The 23,688-nt window shown below is 46.0% G+C and overlaps 2 protein-coding genes across 2 annotated transcripts in view; one reads left to right on the top strand and one right to left on the bottom strand.

The window, feature by feature from the left end:
* SAFB2 (scaffold attachment factor B2) overlaps nucleotides 1-7,926 on the bottom strand; it is a 40,786-nt gene extending 32,860 nt beyond the window's left edge. The window contains exons 1-4 of the mRNA XM_017847144.1: nucleotides 7,454-7,926; nucleotides 6,247-6,334; nucleotides 996-1,060; nucleotides 706-909 (exon numbers count right to left, since the gene is read on the bottom strand). Coding sequence (XP_017702633.1) covers nucleotides 706-909; nucleotides 996-1,060; nucleotides 6,247-6,334; nucleotides 7,454-7,639 — 543 coding nt within the window. The 5' untranslated portion in view covers nucleotides 7,640-7,926. The remainder of the gene's footprint in view (nucleotides 1-705; nucleotides 910-995; nucleotides 1,061-6,246; nucleotides 6,335-7,453) is intronic.
* A 36-nt stretch (nucleotides 7,927-7,962) lies between these two features.
* Nucleotides 7,963-23,688, top strand: part of SAFB (scaffold attachment factor B) — a 46,881-nt gene continuing 31,155 nt past the window's right edge. The window contains 2 exon segments of the mRNA XM_017847182.1: nucleotides 7,963-8,317; nucleotides 11,306-11,390. Coding sequence (XP_017702671.1) covers nucleotides 8,129-8,317; nucleotides 11,306-11,390 — 274 coding nt within the window. The 5' untranslated portion in view covers nucleotides 7,963-8,128.

Genomic DNA, 23,688 nt, shown 5'->3' with positions numbered 1-23,688 from the left:
CGGAGTCTCGCTCTGTCGCCCAGGCTGGAGTGCAGTGGCTGGATCTCAGCTCACTGCAAGCTCCGCCTCCCGGGTTTACGCCATTCTCCTGCCTCAGCCTCCCAAGTAGCTGGGACTACAGGCGCCCGCCACCTCGCTCGGCTAGTTTTTGTATTTTTTAGTAGAGACGGGGTTTCACCGTGTTCGCCAGGATGGTCTCGATCTCCTGACCTCGTGATCCGCCCGTCTCGGCCTCCCAAAGTGCTGGGATTACAGGCTTGAGCCACCGCACCCGGCCTCTGTTTCTTAAAACTATTTTTTTCAGGGAAAAAACTTACTGGGCACTGTGGCCTGTGCCAATAAGCCTAGCTAGTCAGGAGGATCACTGGAGCCCAAGAGTTCAAGACCGGCCTAGGTAACAGTGAGACTCCATCTCAGAAAACGAAAATCTTTTATGTCAGAGCTTTCTATTTTATGACTTACTGCATGCTTTCAAAGTGTCTCCCAGCCAATTATAAAAACACTCCCCAGTACTACAGAAAAGCTATCTATTAGTTAATCCCTGACCTACACAGCGTTTAAATGGACATGGTTTAACAGCAGGGTTTAGACACTGAACTATGTGTTCACGGCGGTTTAGCTGTGTTCTCCCTCACATGAGCAGCACGCGAGCGCCAGGTGCCTCGGGGCTACGGGCACAACCCGCTGTGTCTCCAAGTTACCTACAGCATGCTCTGGGAGCTGAGCCGGGAGCTGTCTTAGCTGTGCAGCCACGTATTCTTTACTATCACAAAAGGAATCGAGAAGACTGTCCGCGCCATCCTCCCCAAAATCTGGAGCACTGCTATTCTCCACTTCAGTTTCATCTAGCACACTCATGTCCATCATGCCCATATTCTGCAGGTTCTCCAGACTTGCTTCCATGTCCTCCTGTAAAGAGGAAGAAGAGTTGTTAACGACCACCTGGACCAGGACAGGGAGCTGCTGCTTGTCGTCTCTACCCTGACATCACTTACCTGCCCGTCTCTGGAATCATCTTCCAGGCCGTTATCTTCTGTGCCTTCCTCCTCCATCTTCAGTCCTAATTACAGAATAATTGTTCAATCAGATTAACACTCAAGTTCTACCTCATAATTAGTTTATGCAGAATAGATTTCAATCTTATAACAGAACACATTACAAGAGAAACTAAAAGTCTTCTCTCTCCTGTCACACATAATTTTGTCTCAATTTGTTTTCTTTTTTTTTTTTTGAGATGGAGTCTCACTGTGTCGCCCAGGCTGGAGTGCAAGTGGCATGATCTCAGCTCACTGCAACCTCCGCCTCCCGGGTTCAAGCGATTCTCCTGCCTCAGCCTCCCCAGCAGCTGGGACTACAGGCGTCTACCACCAAACCCAGTTAATTTTTCTATTTTTAGTAGAGACAGGGTTTCACCATATTAGCCAGGCTGGTCTTGAACTCCTGACCTCGTGATCCACCCGCCTCGGTCTCCCAAAGTGCTGGGATTATAGGCATGAGCCACGGCGCCCAGCCTCAATTGGTGTTCTAAGTAATACATCAATAGGGAGATGAAAATCTAGGATTCCTGTTAGATTATCAGAGTAGTCTGATTTACCACAAAATATCTAAGTTTCCAAATATTTCAAAAACACTCCAAACCTAAGAAAAAAAATCACAAAAAAATGAACAAAGGATAAAACCAGGCATTTTCAACCAACAACAACAACAAAAATACAATACCCATCTAGTAACCGACGAATTGCAACATAAAATAACATATTGAGTTAGTGATTTGCTGGCTCTCCCTATATTCCACCCATTTCAAGTAAGTCTTCGTCATTTTTCAGCTCAAAAACTTTTTTTTCCTCCCAAGGCAAAAGGCACAGGCTGCCATAAAGTCGAGAATCATCCTGGGTTTTGTGACCACAAAATGACTATTTGATAGAATTCTGCTAGGTATTGCAAAAGGAGGCTGGAGGGGACCAAGAGTGGAAACCTTGAGAATAAACTTGAGGCTCCTTATGTGTCAAAAACCTTACTAATGTGCACATCCTTTATTCCAGGAATTTGAGTCTTAGGGTATCTGACAAGGAGTCTGAAACATAGATATCTGTCTTATTGTACCTGTTAAACACCCAAAAGGGAAACAAATTACAGCACATTTTCATTCAGATGTAGTTCACAACAGTGGGGAATGGCAGGCAATGTCTGGAGACACTGTTGGTTGTCGCGACTTGGGAGAATGCCATTAGCATCAGCAGCTAGTGACACTGGTCACGACCCTACAATGCAAAGGATACTCCCCAACCACAGAGAATTATACGGCACAAATTGTCAAGTGCCAATACTGAGAAACCCTGTGGGACATCATCCAATGTCTCACAATGTTTAAAGAATGTATGCTTTTAAAGAATACTTAATGAAACAGAAAAAATGCCCACAGTGTGGGCACGGTGGTTCACGCCTGTAATCCCAGCATGTTGGGAGGCTAATGCAGGTGAATCGCTTGAGCCCAGGAATTAAGAGACAAGTTCAGGCAACACAGTGAGACCTCATCTCCATCAAAAATACAAAAATTAGTCAGACATGGTGTTATGCACCTGTACTCCCAACTACTGGCAAGGGTGAGGTGGGTGAGTGCTCTGAGCCTGGGAGCTTGAGGCTGCCATGATCATGCCACTGCCCTCCACTGTGGGCAACAGAGTAAGACCGTGTCTCTCTCACACACACACCCATAAAGAAAAATCAAACAGAAAAAAAGATACACGTTTCTTAAAAGCCGGTGTCTATTTGTATCCATAAGAGCGTATATGCGAGGATATGTTTATAAAATCCAGGTGGATAAGGCTAAGATAATCACCAACAAGAGTTAAAATACTCAGGGGTAAAATTAGAGAGAATTTTATTTTCACATGCATACTTTTTACATTTTCCAAATTATCTAAAAGTATTACTTCCAAAAATTGTTCAAAAAAGAAAATTAAACATAAAAAACCTGCAGGGTCTACACCTTAAGAGTCTCACTCACCACTGTTATCAATAATCACTCAAGAAATGCAGTTTAATTGCATGTCTCGCAACGTGAGCTTTTTCCAGTCTATCATTTAAGACGCCTAACAACGCTAGCAGGTTTTATGATCTGCGTTTGACACATGAGAATTTGGTTGAGCTCCAAAGCTGGCACTCTGAAACTCAGCTGTCCCACTTCCCATGACATCTAAACACAGCATATCCTTCTGAAATACGTTGTCTAAAAATGTTTGGTAATTGCACCCAATTTCTAGGCCCTAAATAGTAGCCTGCAGTGCCCACATAGAACGGAAATAGGAGAAATGCTGACCATAGAGCATCACCGAAAAGCTAATGTGGCGTAGACAGGCGACGCCCCAATCCCCAGCACCTGGCATTGGCCAACGAAAAGCTGCCGCTGTCAGGGACACAGATGTAAGAAAATCCAACTTTAATCCCACATGGCATCTAAAACTTAAATTTTTCATCCAGGTTTTATTTTTTCCAAACCCACCTACAATGTTGCCTAGGACTCCTAATTTTGGTGAAGACTCTTACTCTGATTTATAATGAGGACACTTTCCCTCAACAAGTTTGGCTGCTTCAATTCTTGCAACAAAGCAGTTACTGGTGAGTTCCCAGAATGAGTCCAACTTTGGACTCAACTGAACGCTGCTGCATAGTGCTCGAAAAGAAAAGTAACTGAGTGTCTCCTGATCTAACAGCTGTATGTAATCACAGGCTCTAACTGCAACCACAAAGTCCTAAGGCACTTGCGCTTTATCCATTAGCCAGGTGCCCTGACACCTCTAGAGAACAGCAACAGCTCAGGATGGAAGATGAGGCCTGCAGGGGCTGAGCTCCACATGAAGACCTGGGCTCTCTCTGGGCTTGGTTACTTCTCTGAAAAAGGAATGGGAAGGTATCAGAAGCCCTTCTAATCCTCACTAGAGCCGAGGCTACATGTATCATTTTTAAAGCAACAGACGAACTTTATCATCCAAGCTTTCCTGTCAAAACACTAACTCCAAGTAGTTTTGAATCGACCTAAGCTTTAATCTAGACATTCAGGCAGGTCTTCAAAGCACTCAGCTAAAGTTTAGTTTTTCTAATGATGCAAAGATCATTAGAAATGATCCCTGCTAGGCCAGGCGCGATGGCTCATGCCTGTAATCCAAGCACTTTGGGAGGCCCAGGCGGGTGGATCACCTGAGGTCAGGAGTTTGAGACCAGCCTGGCCAACATGGTGAAACCACGTTTCTACTAAAAATACAAAAAATTAGCCAGGCATGGCAGCGGGCGCCTGTAATCCCAGCTACTGGGGAGCCTGAGGCAGGAGAATCGCTTGAACCGGGAGGTAGAGGTTGCAGTGAATCCAGACGGCACCACTGCACTCCAGCCTGGGCAACAAGAGTGAAACTCCATCGGCAAAAAAAAAAAAAAAAAAATTCCCTGTTAAAAGCCTGCTAAAACCAAGGATACGTTTGAGTAAGTCTTGAACTTTAGTTTTAAAATGAGGGGCACCCTAACATACAAAAAACTTTAAGCTTTCATTGTTAAGGCAGTTTTGCCCCAACCATTAAAAAAAAAATTCGAATCATGATGCATAAGTTAACACCTAAGCAAAAGAGATAAACTGTATTTCCTGCTGTAGACCAGTCTCTCACATTCTGAATCTGCACAGGCAGTCAGGCCTTCTAGCTGAAACACAGACAGTCACAAGAACAGTAAAAACACATCCATGTTTCAAAAGTAAACTTTAACTTCAAGCTCTTATGCAACCTAACTAAAAGATTTAACCTTTCAAACCACATGCACACGTTTTAAACAGTTAATGTGTTATGAAACACATTAAGAAAACGTTGTTAAAAAAACAATGAAATTGTTAAAAATGCACAATTTCTATTTTCTAAGCACCGATCCTCCACTGCCTGAATTTAGCACTTTTCCAAGAAAACAGGCCCCCTGCACAGAAAACCTAAATTTTATTATATTATTATAATATAATATAATAAGGATAAATTATATTATCCTAATCACCATAAAACCTAACGATGAGGACAATACCAATTGGGATATTCAAAGCTTCAAAGTTTTATGGAATTCAGTGCTTCCAAAAATAACTGTTATCAGCCATAAACAGGAATGAAGTGTCAATACATGTTGCAACACAGATGAACTTGAAGCATTACGTTAAGTGAAAGCTGATACCAATGGCTGTATGTTGTACAATTCCATCTAAGTGAAATATCCACAATAGGCAAATCTATGCGGACAGAACATGGATTAGTAGTTGCCAGGGGCTGGAGGGAGAAAAGTAAGGCAACTAACTTCTAATGAGGACCGGGTTTCCTTTTGGGGCGGTGAAAATCCAGAAGGAGATGGTGGCGGTGGTCACAGAGCCTTGTGTATGCACTAGGAAGCACTGAATTGCACACCTTAACCTGATAAATTTAACGGTCTTGTGAATTAAATCTTCACATTCAAAAACCATAATAGTAAAAAAAAATAGGCTGAGTGCAAATACCCCAACAATCTATTCTGGACCCTAGCAAAGCTGAGTTCTTTTTTTTTTTTTGATACAGAGTCTCGCTCTGTCACCCAGGCTGGAGTGCTGTGGCCGGATCTCAGCTCACTGCAAGCTCCGCCTCCCGGGTTCACGCCATTCTCCTGCCTCAGCCTCCCGAGTAGCTGGGACTACAGGTGCCACCACGTCGCCCGGCTAGTTTTTTGTAGTTTTAGTAGAGACGGGGTTTCACCGTGTTAGCCAGGATGGTCTCGATCTCCTGACCTCGTGATCCGCCCGTCTCGGCCTCCCAAAGTGCTGGGATTACAGGCTTGAGCCACCGCGCCCGGCCAGCTGAGTTCTATTCAGTCTCGGGTTGGTGTCCTTTTCCTTGCGTTAAGACCTCTTTTTTGAACCAGGAAGGAAGCCAAGTAGGTACATTTGGTTCCTCAGACCCGTAGAAGTAGCTTTAAGAGCTTGTCTTTCTCTAGTTGACTTTTAATCCCAATGGCAGAAGCTGAAACGTTTTTCGTATATTTTAATTGCACTCGGCACCCGTCCATCTCTTTCCTCCTCCCTGTGCCCTTGACACAGCTACTTGTTAGGTGGTGATGAGCAAAGCTAACTCTTAGTGGGAGACACCGAGGACCAGAGAAGTTCTCCCAGCCTAGAGGGCGGGAAGAGCACTACACACCATTTCTCTAAATTCGCTAAACACTCAAGCCCCAAGCATCATACGTACAAGTAAATACCTTTAACACATCTCTTGGCTGACTTCTTGCTGCTGGCTTCTAACTCGATGCCAATTTCATCAGGATCTTGCCCCTCTTCTTTAACCGCCTATTAGGGACAGATGAGTTTTACAACATGATTAAGAGCTGCAGGGCACACACTGTTCCTTACAAGTAACAACCTCCCATGAAACAAAGGCAAACGCGTCCTTGTAGAGAGCAACTCCGGGTCAGCTATCTGGGCCGCAAGCCCAAAAGGCGGAGGAGGAATCCCGCACAGCTTGGGTCTCTCTGGGTCCAAATGACAAAGGAGAGGGAGGCTGTGAGCAGGAGCTCCAGAACTGGGGTCAAGGACCAGTTCCAAAACGGCAACTCGACACTGCCCAACCTTCGACTTTAAAGTTCTATGATGGGACAAATCAGAACAGAGAGGCTGCACTTGGCCCGGCCTCGGTGAAGGGCTGGCCACCGCTGGTGAGGAGGAACAGCAGCCACCCTGGGGAGATTCCCTCAGTGCCTGCCACCTGCCGGGTCCAGGACTAGGCACCCACAAGCTCCCTCCCTCCCTATGCTGAAGGAGTTTGTTCCAGTTGCGGAGACAGACAATCCCCAACCCCTTAATATTTTGCATTTAGCCCCTGCATTCAGCGAGGTGCGACATAAACGCAGAATGAGCTGGCAAGGAGGTGGGGCGGCGCATTAGGGAGGGCGCTCGGGAAGGTGATGTCTCAGGCACACCCGAAATGACAAGGGGCCGGCCACGAGATCTGGGGGACACGGGTGGACAGCTTCGTAAATGCCAAGGCCCTGGGGCAAGAACAAGCACCGCCCCCTTTCCTGTAAAAGCTCAGGAGTCCGCCAGACACCCATTCTCCGGAGGAGGAAACTGAGGCACAGAGAAAAAGGCACCTGCCCAAGGTCACACAGCCAAGGCTCGAAAGGGAGCCCCAGGAGGGGTCCCGGGGCCGCCCTGGTAGCCGAGAAGACCGGACGCTGAGCGCGCTTAAAGAGAAAAGGTAGAAGGAGAATAGGAAGGAAGGCACAGAGAGGGGCGGTAACGGGCCAAGGTCACACAGCCGGCCCCCTGTGTGCCCGACACCTCGAGTCGGCGTCGGCCAAGACGCGGGTCGGGCCCCGGGGCGCCCCGGGTCCGGGAGCCGCGGTGACAGGCGCTGGCGGGGGCGTGCCCGAACCTCCTGCGCCACCCCCGTGCCCCGCTCCGCCTCACCTTCTTGAGCCGCTCCATCAGGACGCTCTTGTTGCCGCCCGTGTCTAGGTTCCGCTTCTTCAGCTCCGCCCGCAGATCGATCACCCGCAGCTCGCTGAGTCGCCTCGTCCCAGTCTCCGCAACGCCCGGGCCGAAAGCAGCCGTGCCAGGGCCCGAGTCGCCCGACCCGGGCAGAGTCTCCGCCATCGTTGCGTTCCCGTCTTCGCCACCGACTCAGCCGCACACCGCCGGCAGCTGGAGCGGCTCTGAACACAAAATGGCGCCGCCTAAGAGGAAAACGCACTCGTTTCCTCCCGCCCCGCTTTGCGGCCGCGCACGCGCACGCGCACCGCCTCACAAGCGTAGTTAGCAGCAAGGACGCTCGCGCGTCGACCAACCGCGCGTTCACCGGCACCACGCGCAGGCGCCGAATCTGCAGCTCGCATGCGTCCCGGCAGTTCCCGGCGGGAGGCTGACGAGACGCAACGCGACTGCGCACATCCCCGCGTTGTTCTCACTGCGCATGTGCAATTGCAACCGGGATAGTCGAGCCTGCGCTTGGTGCGCCTGCGCAGAAGCGAGGCGCGCCGGGGCGACTGGAGCGGTTCCCTCGCAGGCGGCGCCATTTTGTGCTAGGAGCCTGATAAAACCGGCCCGGTTCTGTGGAAAGTGGGCGGCGGAGCCAGGGTCCCTGGAATGGCGGAGACTCTGTCGGGCCTAGGAGATTCTGGAGCGGCGGGCGCGGCGGCTCTGAGCTCCGCCTCGTCAGAGACCGGAACGCGGCGCCTCAGCGACCTGCGAGTGATCGATCTGCGGGCGGAGCTGAGGAAACGGAATGTGGACTCGAGCGGCAACAAGAGCGTTTTGATGGAGCGGCTGAAGAAGGTGGATTTGGGGCCCCGAGGGGGGGCACAGGGTGGGTCTGGGATCCTCTTGGCCGCGACGGTGGCTCGCGGGCCCTGGCGTCCGCCCCCGGCCCCGTTCGCGGCCTCCCCGGACCTGATGTTATCGCGTCCCCCGGCTCTTCCCAGGTCCCGGCGAGAGTTCCTTGGCCGGCTGGGCCTGGGTTCAAATAGTAACGCCGCATTGGGGCCGGGAGAACCAGAAAAACGGCGCGCGTGCAGGAGAAGCGGTGACGGGTGACATCGTCCCCCGAGGGGAGGGTTCTCCCCTCGTCTCGTCCCCACCTCCGTACCTGGAGGGGAGACCCTGAAACCCTCACTTCCTAGGCGAGGGGAAGGGACTCGGCCAAGGTCACCCGGCCGAGGACGGGCGGCGTCGGGATTTGAACCCAGGCCGTGGGATTCCTGGGCCTGCTGCTTGGTTTCCCCACGGAAGAGATTTTGTGACCCACGGGGGACCGACCAGCCTGAATCGGGGCAGATTTTCAAAGGAGACACCCGTAGGACATACTCAAAGGGAAAAACTGAGAAAGCGACCGCAACCCCGTTTTCCCGGTCTGCCGGGACTCGCCCGGTGAAGTAACAGAGCAGGAAGGAAGAGTGGGATTGGCGGTAGCGACCCGAAATGGGAAATGAGGGGGGACCTGGGGTGGACTTGAAACCAGCCTCAGAACTGCCCGGGAGGCGGGCAGAGCCTTCCCCTGGTCCATCAGTCTCTCTGGACTCGGGAACCCTGCCAGCTCTCCGTGGCCTGATCTTGGACATAGAAGACCTTGAACCCCTTCTGAGTCTTTTTTTTTTTCCCCCTCTTTGTAAGAAGAAAAAAAGCAATAGGACTTTGGTTTGGGGATTAAATAAGGTTGCGTGGAGCAGGCTTGGCGTGCTGCCTGGCGCATGTAAACACTTGGGTGTGTGGTTGCCATCACGATTCCCTTCTCCCTGTGCCACCACGAGTCCTCATTGGCAGATCGGGGGCTCTAACGCCTACCTTGGGGGATTCAAAGGGATCCCTTGGAAAAGCAGAGAGTCAAGTAAAGGTTAGCCGCCTGCGGTTTCCTTATTCCTGTCCGTTTCTTTCTCTGCATTTCTTCCACCTGGCTACTCTGGGACCTCTCCCCTGTAGTCGCTCCGCCTGGCCGCCCACCCTCCCAGGCCCTGCAGGCGGCGGGGCTGGTGACGACATTCCACCATCCTGGCTCCGGAACTACCGAGATCGCAGGGCTTTATTATTAATTGGTGATGAGAAGTAGAGATTTTTTTTTTTTTTTCCTGATGAGAACCCCTGAGCTCGAGTGGATAGTTGTCTTGGCCAGAGTCACATGGGCCTTTTAAAAGCTCAAACTTGTGTTTCTTTTCACTATGGATTCTCTCTTTACTCAGACAAGGCAGGAAGTTCATTGATCTACATATTTACCCAGAGAAAACGCAGACAGTGGAGATTGGCGGCTGGTCAGGTGTGGTGCCCCTGCCACCAGGGTCTCCCATCAGCTAAGCCGAATTAAGAGGCTTTATCCTTTTTTTCTCCCCGGACGGTCCATAAGCCTGAAAAGCTGCTGTGATGGCCCTGAACCTTCCTGTCAAGCTGGTGACTGAGACTTCCCGTCACTCACTGTCATCTCTGAGAGCACAGATTTGTTCCTTCTTCCTTCTCCTCCTTTTCGTTTTCTTCAAGATGTGGTCCCAAAATACGAATACCAACAGCCCATATCCCTGTCTGCTACTCACCCAAGCCAGTCTGGAGTTTTCTGATCTCGTTCTCTTCCCGTTTCTGTCATCCTGTTGTTGTCCCTTTCTGGGTTTATTTTTTCCAGAAAGGACAAAAGAGCAAAAGGGGAAGCGAAACACCTGCCTAGGGCATTGCTTCTCTTTTCCTGGTGGTGTTTCAGAATTGCCTGTCCCCGGGAAAAGGATGAGGGACTTGGTGATTGTACTTTTCCTTGATCCCAGGAAAGAACTTCAGTCCCTTTTCTGGCTTCTGAGAGGAGAGATTTTTGTTGCTGCTGGTCAAGATGAGTTGTGGAACCCCCAGGCCCTATCTCAATTCAGACTTACCCACCTGGGAAACTTTGAGGGTTCCAAACCTCTGCAAATAAAACAGTACGTGAAATGATGTGAACAAAACTTGTGCTCATGGGACAGGAGAGTAAAGACTGGAAAAGTTATCAGTAAAACTTAACCTGAAGCTAAGTTTCTAGGGATATCATCATGATTGACAGGTTCTGTACTGATGGCTTAGTTGATGCCAGGCACTGTGCTGAGGATGGGCATTGTTGAAGTGAATGACAGAGTCCTGGGGTGGGAGGCTGGGCGTGCCAAGAAATTGTTAATATCTGATGAGGCGCAGTCATGTTGTGGTTGAGAATGAGGTATTGGAGTCAGTCGTGAATGTACATGACGGGGATCGGATGAGGTCATGCATGTCGTGACTGGTCTCGTGTGTAACACGCAGTAGGATCCCAACCAGTGAGCGTTAGTATTCCATCCACACAGTACTGAGTACAGGCACGGTGTGGAGGCAGTCCCTGGAGGGTTAAAGAGTATTTTGTGAGTAAAGTCAGAAGAAATTGGAGAGTGTGCCTTTCCCTTTTTGAGTTCTTCTGGGCTTAGGAAGAAGATGAACCAGATAAGCCTACTGTTTGTTGAGTGCTTCCTTTTCATGGCTAATAGAATCCTCACAACAGCCTTCTAGGGTAAGTACTATATTATTATTAGCCGCATGTTCCGGAGGAAGAAGCAAAAACTGAGCACCTAAGTAAACCCGCCTGGGACCACCCAGCTAAGAACTGGTGGCGTCAGTCGGTCTCCAGTGTAGAGCAAGATAACAGATGAGTGGATGGGCCACAGGCCCTGGGCGGTGAGGGCGGCAGCAGCTTTTGATCTTAAAATACAGTTTCCTTGTCACCTGAAGGCTCTCTGAAAGCAGTGTGTGTGCTGGCTTTTTGGATCAACTTTACTTTTCCCTTCTTTTTAGGCAATTGAAGATGAAGGTGGTAATCCTGACGAAATTGAAATTACCTCTGAAGGAAACAAGAAAACATCAAAGAGGTCCAGCAAAGGTATGGAGGATTTCATAAGCAAGCTTCATGTTAAGTGCTTTCTTCAAAACAAATTCATTGCTAATGTGCCTCGTTTACTTGTCTGTGAACCTTGTGAACCACTCTGAACTGGGAGCCTTCAGCGAAGCTTTGCATTTTCTTTAAAGATCTCTACTGTGTTTTGTTTCCTTGGTATCTGGGAATTCTAACAGGATGGAAGGAGTATTTGCCCCTTATTCATTTTCCTCTGTAGATTGTCAGCAGTCTTTAAGTAAGGAGTCTTTCAGGAGTCAGTCACAGTGGCGTGTGCCTGTAATCCCAGGCGACTCGGGGCTGTGGTAGGAGGATCACATGAGCCTGAGAGTTCAAGACCAGCCTGGGCAACATAGCAAAACCCAGCTCTACAAAAAAAACTTTTAAAGGCCAGGTGTGGTGGCATGCATCTGTGGTCCCAGCTGCTTGGGAGGCTGAGCCGGGAGGATTACTTGACCCCAGGAGGTTGAGATCAACTTGGGCAACACAGGGAGACCCCCATCTCCACCAAAAAGAAATTAACCAGGCATGATGGCATGCACCTGTGGTCCCAGCTACTTGGGAGTTTCAGGAGGGGGATCACTTGAGCCCAGGAGCTCAAGCCTGCAGCAACCTATGATTGCACCACTGCACTCCAGCCTGGGTGACAGAGCAAGACCCAGTCTCTTTAAAAAAAAAAAAAAAAAAAAAAAAAATTGCTGGGCACAGTGGCTCACACCTGTAATCCCAACACTTTGGGAACCCAAGGCAGGAGAATAGTTTCAATCTAGGAGTTTGAGACCAGCCTGGCCTGCCTCTATCCACCACCAAAAAAAAAAGTAACTAGGCATCGAGGCACGCCTGTTTTTCCCAGCTACTTGGGAGGCTGAGGCGGGAGGATCATTTGAAGCCAGGAGTTCAAGGCTGCACTGAGCTATCATGGCACCACTGAACTCGAACCTGGAGTCCACAAAGTAGGACTGCCTGAGCCTCCTATTGCTTGGACTTGTAGAAAATAACATCCCTTTTAAATATCACTTGGCCAAAACAGAACTGTCACTTTAACATTTCTTTTAAAAACTGCTTATACAGGGCCGGTCGCGGTGGCTCAAGCCTGTAATCCCAGCACTTTGGGAGGCCGAGACAGGCGGATCACGAGGTCAGGAGATCGAGACCATCCTGGCTAACACAGTGAAACCCCGTCTCTACTAAAAAATACAAAAAACTAGCCGGGCGAGGTGGCGGGCGCTTGTAGTCCCAGCTACTCGGGAGGCTGAGGCAGGAGAATGGCTTAAACCCGGGAGGCGGAGCTTGCAGTGAGCCAAGATCCGGCCACTGCACTCCAGCCCGGGCGACAGAGCGAGACTCCATCTCAAAAAAAAAAAAAAAAACCTGTTTATACAGTAAAAGTCACATTCCACATGACATGACTCTCACCGTCTTACCCAGATCTCTCTCGCCCATCCCCCACACCCTGTGCTTTCTTTTTTTTTTTTTTTTTTTTTTTTTTTTTTGAGACGGAGTCTCGCTCTGCCGCCCAGGCTGGAGTGCTGTGGCCAGATCTCAGCTCACTGCAAGCTCCGCCTCCCGGGTTTACGCCATTCTCCTGCCTCAGCCTCCCGAGTTGTTGGGACTACAGGCGCCCACCACCTCGCCCGGCTAATTTTTTGTATTTTTTTTAGTAGAGACGGGGTTTCACCGTATTAGCCAGGATGGTCTCGATCTCCTGACGTCGTGATCCGCCCGTCTTGGCCTCCCAAAGTGCTGGGATTACAGGCTTGAGCCACCGCGCCCGGCCACCCTGTGCTTTCAATAGGCCCCAAACAAATGATTTACTCTCCTGGTTCTCTGTGACGTCGCTCTGCCCACCCTTCCCCATCTGTCTGCCTTAGAGACCTAGTTCCTCAAAAGACAACTGATCCATCCCACCAATAGCAACTTGTCTCCTTGGATCCTCTGTCTTCCCGTGGCATAGTTCCTTATACCTTGGTTTAATATTTATGTCATCTTGCCTTCTGTCAAGACCAGATTGTTGAGGACTAGGGCTGTATCTTGTTTATGTTTCTTTCCCCTTCAATGGTTTAACTTGGTAACACTCAATTAATGGCTTAAGAATCAGCAAAGGCAGGGCGCCATGGCTCACGCCTGTACTCCCAGCACTTTGGGAGGCTGAGGCGGGCTGATCACCTGATCTCCAATCAGGAATTGGAGACCAGCCTGGCCAACATGATGAAACCTCATCTCTACTAAAAATATAAAAATTAGCCAGGCATGGTGGCGGGCACCTGTAATCCCAGCTACTCGGGAGGCTGAGGCAGAATTGCTTGAACCCAGGAGGTGGAGGTTGCAGTGAGCCCAGATCATGCCACTGCACTCCAGCCTGGGTGACGGCAAGACTCCATCCCCACAAAAGAAAGAATCAGCTGAAGCTGGGCTTGTGGACCGAATGTTCTCTTGGTTCATGTAGTTTTCCCTATCTGAAATGCTTGTGACCAGAAGGGTTTCGTTTTTTGGATTTTGTGCAGTATTTTCATACGCATAATGAGATAATCTTGGGATTGGGACCCAAATCTAAACAAGAAATTTGTTTCTTCTATACTGGAAGATAATTTTATACCATATTTTTTATAATTTTGTGCATGAAACAAAGCTTTCGCTAACGTTTTGACTGCAACCCACCACACATCAGGTGTGGAATTTGCTATTTGTGGTGATATGTCAGTGCTCGGAAGATTTCAGAGCTTCAGATAGGGATGCCCAACCTGTAATTGAAGGCCTGGTTCTTGGGGCCCAAAACTAAATGGGATCATAACTAATACTTGGTGGTGAAGTATTGGGTTTAAATATCTGAGAGGCGGGCCCCAGTGTCAGCCACAGTGTTTGGGGTAAGCGCTGGGAGAACAGCAGAACGAAGTCACTTTGGTGGCTCATGATATATTGCATGTTTTTGCCTTTATTCAAGTAAACTTCTGCCAAGGGAAAGAGTCCTGGAAAATCAATGGGGAAAGAAATCGTAATAGGAAAAAATAGAGCCTGTGGATCTCTGTTGTTTTCCTTTTCTTCTGATAAACGCAAGTACTTGTGCTACAGGCTTTTGTTGCTCTTTTTGTTTTCTTTTTGAGATGGGCTCTCACTCTGTCCCTCAGATGGAGTGTAGTGGTGCAGTCATGGCTCACTGCAGCCTTTAACTCCTGGGCTCAAGCAGTGCTTTCACCTCAGTCCCCTAAAGCGCTTAGATTTCAGGTGTGAGCCACTGTGCCCAGCAAGTTTTAAAATACCTGCATGGGAGTAAAAAGCAGAAGTTTCTTCACAGTCAGGGAACAGCCCACTACTAAAAATTAGGCAAACTTCTCCAGACTTTGTGTGTATGTATAATGTTTAAAAGTAAACTTAGGTCTGGGTTACAGAGCAAGACCCTGTGTCTAGAAAAACAAAAAATTGAAAGTCAGTGAGCCGGGCATGGTGGCACACACCTGTAGTCCTAGCTGCTAGGGAGGCCAAGGTGGGAGGATTGCTTAAGCCCAAGAGGTCAAGGCTGCAGTGAGCTGTGAGTGTGCTTCTACACTCCAGCTTGGGCACAGAGTGAGAAAGGAAAAAAGTAAAGATACGGGTATATACACACACCTGTATGCATGTATTTTTCTCATTGAAAACCCCTGATCTTGCTGTACAAAATTTCATTGTTTTGTAACAGGCTAATAATCTTCTGTATGAGTAAATATACCACAATTTAGCCCATCAGTCTTTTTGTTACTAGACGTTTGGAGATCTTTGTTTCCAATTAGCACTCGGTACTTCCAAAGTTCAGTGTTTGCACAAACCAGAGATAAATGCCTTTGTGTGGTCAAAGTAATATAATTTTTGATAACTCAGTGAAAGGAAAATTCTAGAGTCCAAGGATATGGCCTTTTATTTTCACATAGCTAGTTTACAAATAGCTGTCCCAGCCAAGCTCAGTGGCTCACGCCTGTAATCCCAGCACTTTGGGAGGCTGAGGTGGGCGGATCAAAAGATCAGCCTGGCCAACATGGTGAAACCCCGTCTCTACTAAAAATACAGAAATTCGCCAGATGTGGTGGTGGGCGCTTATAATCCCAGCTACTCAGGTGGCTAAGGCAAGAGGATAACTTGAACTATCCTTTGGGAGGCTGAGGTTGCATTGAGCCAAGATAGTGCCACTGTGCTCCAGCCTGGGCGACAGAGTGAGGCTGTCTCAAAAAAAAAAAAAAACCAAAACAAAAAGCTGTCCCAACAGGTTGTACCCTCCCAACAGTGGATGAGAGTGCCTATTTCACTCAACTCAACATCAAACTTACCTTGTTTGCCTGTTAAATAGAAGAAAAGTATTTCATTGTATTTATCTGCATTTTTCTGCAGGTGAGACTTTCATTTGCATTTCTTCGCAGATTATACTGCTTCTGATAATTGGACATTTGTGTTGTCTGAACGGCCTTTTCATGCCCTTTGCCGATTTCTGTGCTGGGTTGTTTGTCTTATTGAGTTAAAAGGACTCTATATAAAATGTTCCTATTGTTTTAATCTGTCATTTGATTCGACTTGTGGTATTTTGATCACTAGGCTTCTAGATTTTATGTTGTGCTTTAAAAGGACTTCTTTGCTTTTAAATTATAAAAAATAGGACTCCAAGGCCAGGTGCGGTGGCTCATGCCTGTCATTCCAGCACTTTGGGAGGCCAAGGCGGGTGGGTCACCTGAGGTCAGGAGTTCAACACCAGCCTGGTCAACATGGTGAAACCCCATCTCTACTAAAAATTAAAAAGTTGTCTGAGTGTGGTGGCCGGTGCCTGTAATCCTAGCTACTTGGGAGGCTGAGGCAGGACAATCGCTTGAATCCAGGAGGCGGAGGTTGCAGTGAGTCGCGATCACGCTGTTGCACTCCAGCCTGGGCAACGAGTGAAACTCCGTCTAAAATATATGTATATGTTACACTATGTTATATATAGAGAGAATAAGATTTATGGTTTTATTTTTACATTTTACATTTGGAGGTTTAATTCATTTAGAATGTATTTTGCATGTGATGTGAGGTAGTAGGGATCAAAATATGAAACATTTAGCCTGGGTGCAGTGTCTTACACCTGTAATCCCACCACTTTGGGAGGCTGAGGTGGGCAGATCACCTGAGGTCAGGAGTTCAAGACCAGCCTGGCCAACATGGTGAAACCCCGTCTCTACTAAAAATACAAAAATTAGCTGGGCATGGTGGCGGTAATCCCAGTAATCCCAGTTACTGGGAGACTGAGGCAGGAGAATCACTTGAGCCTGGGAGGCCAAGGTTGCAGTGAGTGGAGATCTTGCCAGTTTACTCCAGCCTGGGCAACAGTGCAAGACTCTGTCTCAAAAAAAAAAGAAAAGAAACATTTGTCATCAGAAAGATAACTTCTGCCCCTCCCATTGCATATCCCCTCCCCACCCCTGCAAAAATAAAAGTCGCTGTTGTGATTACTTTCACTATTAGTTTTATCCGTTCTAGAACTTCATGTAAAATGGAGCCATGCAATACTAGTTCTTTTGTGTCTCATTTATTTTGTTTTGCTGCTTGTAATCAGTTTTATCCTAGAAATTTACAGTACATTTTGATATCTAATAGGGCAGGTCTATAAGTTTTCTTAATTATATTCAACTACGATAAACGTATCAGTAGGTTTTATCAAGATTTTAACTGAAAATAGAGTGACCGCTGTAATGTATGAATTCAAAATGCTTTAAAATTACAGAAAGCATATCTCAAGTAATCTCAGTACTCCTCTACAACTGATGTGTTTAGCAGACTCTTGAAATAATTATTAGGGGCTGTGCGAGATGGCTGTCGTCTGAACAGTTTGGGACGCCGAGGCGGAAGGATCACTTAAGCCCAGGAGTTGGAGAGCAGCCTGGGGGACATAGTGAGACCCCATCTCTCCAGAAAATTAGAAAAATTAGTCAGGTGTGATGGCGTGCACCTGTAGTCCCAGCTACTCATGAGACTGAGGTTGGAGGATCGCTTGAGTCCAGGAATTTGAGGTTGCAGTGAACCATGATTGGGCTGTGATTGCTCTCCAACCTTGGTAACAGGACAAGACCCTGTCTCGAAAAAATAAAATAATTACCAGGAAACTAAATTTATTTGTAGTGACGTTATCACAAAGTACAAATTAATAGGATGTTTTATGGTGTTTGAGAATGTTTTGTAACTGGAGATGCAAAGTTGGCCTGTTTGCTTGGTTAAGTGTTACCCAGTCCTGTGCTGCTGGCTTGTTTTATTTCGTTTTTGTTCATTCTGGCAATTTCACACTTAATTAAGTTGCAAGAATAATGCAAGGACTTCCCGTAAACCCTTTACCGAGAGTCCCCAAATGTTGCCATCTGACCACATTTGCCTTATCCTTTTCTCTCCCTGTATGTATAGTTTTACTATGCCGCTTGGCAAGTTGCAAGGCGCATATGCCCCTTCTGCGGTAAAACCAAGGATATTACCTAACTGTAGATGTCCAGATCAAGAAATTAGCATTGATGCAATACTGCCATCTCATCTTAGTCCTCATTTAGATTCAGTAGTTTGTTCCGATAGCGTTCTCTGTAACTCAGACAAAAAATGTCCAGAGTCACGCATTTGCATCGAGTCATCATGTTCCCTTAGTTTTCTTTAATCTTGAACACTTACACTTATTTTGTAGCTTGTTTTTCTATTTGAATTGTTTTGGGTTCTCCCTGCCCCATAATAAGGATCAAGTTATATGCTTGTCAGAAATACACCAGACATGTTGTATTACTGTTTTTTGTTTTGTTTTGTTTTGAAACCGGGTCTTGCCCTGTTGCCCAGGTTGGAGTGCAGTAGTGCAGTCGTAGGTCACTGCAACCCTGAATTTCTGTACTCAAGCGGTCCTCCCACCTTGGCCTCCCAAAGAGCTGGGATTACAGACATGAGCCACCACGCCCAGCCTATATTGTCATCAGAGTGTGCTATCCAGAGGCACATGCTGTTAGTTTGAGCCATTACTGGCCATGTTAACTGACTTTAAATGCTATTGGCCAGGTTTCTCCACTGGAAAGTTACTGTCTTCCTTTTCATAGTTACATTTGTGGGGAAGATACTTTGAGACTGTATAAATATCCTGCTCATTCTCCATTAGTTTCAGCAACTGCCAATTCCTCTCCATTCATTTATTCTGGTGGTTGCCAAATGGTGATTTTTTAATTTTGTTATTGTTTGTTTATTACTTGGTTTATTGCCATAAGGAATAGCTTGCCCTCCTCCCTCATTTATCTGTGTGATCTTAGATTATTTTATTCCATAGGTTGAAAGCCTTTATGTTTATTTACTACAATGTGCAAAACATTCCGTTGGAAGCCCTGTCCGGCAGGCTTCCCTGTCATTTCCACATGTCCATGTCATTCTTTGGACAGTTTTTTACCTTCTGGAATGGGAGGGTACTTGAGTCTCATCTTATGCTTTTCCTGCCCTATCCCTGGGATCAGCCATTTCTTCCAAGGGCCCTGGGCCCTTTTGAGGAGTGCTATTAGAAATCAGCGTCTTGGAACTTGGATGTACTTTTGCTGCTAGGATGTCAGCTCCTGGGCCAGTGCTTGGTTTGTGAGATCTACCAGGCTGACTGTACCTCATGAAATTAAGTACCATTAAATCAATCCGAAGCAAGCCAAAGACAACTTAAGAAAGGTGACAAAGCCCTCATGAACAGTTTGCCAAACTTGCTAGCTGGTTACGATTGATCACTTGATTCTCCAGGATTTTTGAGGTGACAGTTATATCATCAGTGAATCAAAGAATTAAGCATGTTGCTAGATTGACATTGAAATGTACATAACATACTTAAATAGTAAATAAAACTAACAGAAATTTTTCAAGTCCTGCGAAATGACTAATTTGAGAAAATTTTCCTAGATATGATGACTTTTTATCAGAAAATTGTCAATTTTCTCCAGAGTAACCTAAAAGGAAATTTTATAATGTGTTCTGTAATAGTCTAAAAAGAAAATGCACAAGAAAAACTAAAATTCTGGGGGGAAAATACAGGGATTTCCTCTAATTCTGATGATAGGATATTGCGAACAATACAAAGTTTGAGGGTTTGTTCATTTGGTGGTGGGGGAAAGCTCTAATCTTATCTCTTCTTGTGTAAAATAGAAATTCCAGCTAGTTTAGTACTTTTTATAATATAGTAATAAGGAAGACCTGAAGTAAGAATAAAACTGAGAAACAACAAAGAAAGAGAAATTTCGCTACATAAAAGTTAAAAGCCTTTGTTAAGAAAAGATATCCATAAGGTATGCAACAGTCTGGGAAAAAAATATTATAGCACAGAATAAAGAAGAGACTAATAATCCAGAAAGCATTGAATATTCTGACAAATCAGTAAGGAAAACAGGCAACCCAGTCAACAAGGAGCAGAGACTATAAACAAGCAATTCACAGGTAAATGAAAAAGCAGACGTTGCCTAGAGACCAAAAGATTCCATTGCTGGTAATTGGAGAAAAGCAAATTTTGAAATGACATAAGATTTTTGCCTATCAAATTGGTAAAAATGTACACAGTTCCACCAGGTGCGGTGGCTCACACCTGTAATCCCAGCACTTTGGGAGGCTGAGGTGGGCGGGTCACTTGAGGTAAAGTGAGACCAACCTGGCCAACATGGAGAAACCTTGTCTCTACAAATAAAATTAGCTGGGCGTGGTGGCGCGTGCCTGTAATCCCAGCTACTTGGGAGGCTGAGGCAGGAGAATCGCTTGAACCCGGGAGGCGGAGGTTCCGGTGAGCCGAGATTACACCACTGCACTCCAGCCTGGGCAACAAGAGCGAAAACTCCATCTCAAAAAATTTTCTTTTACACAGTTCCTATTCTCCCACATTGACAAGGGTATTGGGGAAGGTGTAGGTGTTGGAGACAATAAATTTGCTAAAGCCTTTTTGAGAAGGCAGCTAACATGGGGAACTGCCATAGCATGGAGTCAAAGATGGAGGTGGATCAATATGCAGTACATAAAAATGTCCATGGCCTGTTAGTAGTTTCTGTAACTTCCTGTCATTGCTCACTAACAATAAGATTTCATCTCATCACAAGCTTATTTCCATGTGTATTTTATAATGTATGTAGACTCAAGACAATGTCCTGAAGCACCACCAACCTGGGAACGTTGGTAACCTCTTACGAGGAAAATGGGGAAAAGGGAAGGTATGAATAGCTTTATACTTCCTGTACTTAGGAGGATGAATCTTCTGTTACTGCAGTAAAGTTTAATGGGTATATTTGCATAATTAGGGAAGTGTGTTTGTGTAATCAAATCAAAAAGTAATGAACCACCCACATGTGGCCCTGGGTACTATGGGAGCGTCTGCAGAAGTCCAGGGCAGCAGAGTCAGCAGTGAGGTAAGACGGTCTCTGAGGCAGAAGCTTAACAGAAGGGAAGAGATGGAATCCCAGGCAGGGAGCTACAAGCAGGCGATAGAGGCGACGACGGTCATGCCTGTAGCTGAGACTACAAACTAGGGCGAAGAGCTGAGGCAGAAGGATTCGAGGGGCTCAATGGCTCTTTAGTTTTTGCTAGAGAGTTACACTTTTCCTATTTGCATTCACTTTTTTAGACATGTTGTTTTTCTTCTCTGGAGAATAGTGTCTTTCCTCAAGTAGTGATGATTAATAAACATTCCAGTCAGGGATGTGCTTTATACATTGAAGATTAAACATTTTGAAAATTGCATGTTCTCTAGATGTTTCCAGTCACTTTTTACCTTCTTCTCCTAAGAAGGATGTGGCTGCAGTGTACCTGTACATACTGCTTGGGAGAAAAGTGGTCATAGAAGTAGAAAACCCGATTCTGTTTGATGAAAATCTAGTACCCCTCCTGAGGAAGAGAGAAACACCGTATGAAGGGCAGCAAGTTTCTGATAAGTTACATAGATTTTTCCTAGTATCTGGAATAGAGTTGGACAGAAACCAATGTATGTATCATAGAATTGTATCAACTTTATCAAATATAATCATTCTGTGGTAGTGCTCTGGTATCTGTTCCCAGCATGTTTACAGAGACCACTGGGTTGAGTTCCAACTGTTTTTTATACCTTGAGGCATGTTTTGCCAAAGAAATAATGGTATAAAATGGGGATGGATTTCCCAGCCAGCTGACCAAAACATCGTGTATTGAATTCTGTTACTAGTTTGATAGTCCCCTATCTTTGTAAATAAGGTAATTCTAAAAATATGAATGGAATTAGAATATTTTAAACCTCAATTACAATACAAATAATTAGGTTTGGAATTTTTGTCTTTGACTTTTCTTTTTTCTCCCCCCAGTATGTTACATATTTATCCAGTTACAAGAATAGTTTCTAGTATAGACAAATTATTGTTTTGTTCACTTTTTTTTTTTTTCTTTGAGACAAGGTCTGACTCTGTCACCCAGGCTGGAGTGCAGTGGCACAATCTCAGCTCACCGCAACCTCCGCCTCCTCGGTTCAAATGATTTTCCTGTCTCAGTCTCCCAAGTAGCCAGGCAGTGGCTGCAGTGAACCAAGACATACCACTGCACTCCAGCCTTGGTGATGGAGTCAGACCCTGTCTCAAAAAAAACAAGAAAAAAGAAAATAAAACGAAAAGAGACTCTTCTTCACGTTGGGAAGGAGGCCTGGCAGGAAGTAGTTTTCCCAGGGCTGTGTGGCTGATCGACTATTCTCCCACGTTCTTCAAAAAGCTGAGCGCTGCCTTCCATAAGGATGCTAGGAAGCTATGCTGGCAGTAGCTCTAAAACACGAAACGATGCTACATTATGCCTTGCCTTTGAGATGTGGTCTTCCAGAGCCTATTTCATGGATTTCATCCATGTGATTTTATTCTTCACATGGAAGATAGTCAAAGAGTTTAATTTGAACTCCCCTATTCTTGACACCAGAAATTTCATTTTTGCCATGCCTAAGGACTTCCATTTTTGCTTCAGTTCTGTTATTTCTAGTATCATCGTTTACATTTTGTGTTCTCATTTTATCATTTGTATGAAAAAGCAAATGACCATATTAATACTGCTGTTTGGATGAAGGTGCCAGCATGCCTGCCCTTGTGAACTGTTGCAAATGTTATAAATCATCGATTAGTAAGAAAAATTGGGAGGTTGCACAAGGGCAGTTGCGGGAAATGACTTCCCTGTTTTTAGCATTGTTGGCTGACAGGAGAAATAGGAACCTAAGAAGGTATGCAGCCTCTTGATGTTTTTCACGTTTTTTTAAATTACTAAACTCTTTTTGTTTTATTTATTTTGAGATGGAGTCTCTCTCTGTCACCCACACCGGAATGCAGTGGTACAATCTCATCTCACTGCAACCTCTGCCTCCTGGGTTCAAGTGATTCTCCTGCCTCAACCCCCTGAGTAGCTGGGATTACAGGCACCTGCCGCCATGTCCTTCTAATTTTTATACTTTTAGTAGAGATGGGATTTCACCATGTTGGCCAGGCTGGTCTCAAACTCCAAACCTCAGGTGACCCGCCCACCTCGACCTCCGAAAATGCTGAGATGATAGGTGTGAGCCACCACACCCGGCCTAAAATTACTAAACTCTTGAAGAAAAACCTGGAGTTAAGCCATACCTTCCAATCGTCTTGTTTCTTTTTCTTATAGTTAATCTTAGTCTTTTCTTTTTCTTTTTTCTTTTTTCCTTTTTTTTTAAAGACAGTCTGTCTTGCTCTAGCCCAGGCTGGAGTGCAATAGTGTATTCTCACCTCATTGCAATCTCCACCTCCCAGGTTCAAGCGATTCTGCCTCAGCTCAAGCTGGGATTACAGGCGTCTGCCACCATGCCTGGCTAATTTTTTGTATTTTTAGTAGAGATGGGGTTTTGCCATGTTGGCCAGGATGGTCTCAAACTCTTCTCTTGACCTCAGGTGATCCACCCACCTCGGCGTCCCAGAGTGGTGAGATTATAGGCATGAGCCACCACACCCGGCAAGTATCTTCTATTTAGAAAAACATGGTAATGCCACATATCTAAAACTAGAACAAGAATAACATCAGTGGAAGAGAATGGAAACAAGTAATCCCAGAGATAAATACAAATATAATACTGAGGAAGCCAACATTTCAAATTGGTCGGGGTCAAGTACTATTTAGTCAGTGGTGCTGGGAAATCAGTTTCCAAATGGGACAACTATTGGGAGAATAGTCTCAGTCAACATGAAACTGAGAGAATAAATGTTTAAAACCTCAAAAGAACTAAATACAGGTATATTATTTAGCCTTCAGTGTGGAAGAGGACATCCAAGCATGAAGGTATAAACCTTTTTTTTTTTTTTTTTTTTTTTTT

Source organism: Rhinopithecus bieti, unplaced genomic scaffold (genome assembly GCF_001698545.2).
Source record: "Rhinopithecus bieti isolate Rb0 unplaced genomic scaffold, ASM169854v2 scaffold_28055, whole genome shotgun sequence".
Taxonomy (NCBI): domain Eukaryota; kingdom Metazoa; phylum Chordata; class Mammalia; order Primates; family Cercopithecidae; genus Rhinopithecus; species Rhinopithecus bieti.
Note: the sequence above shows the minus strand (reverse complement) of the source record. Positions and strands in the feature narration are given on the sequence as shown.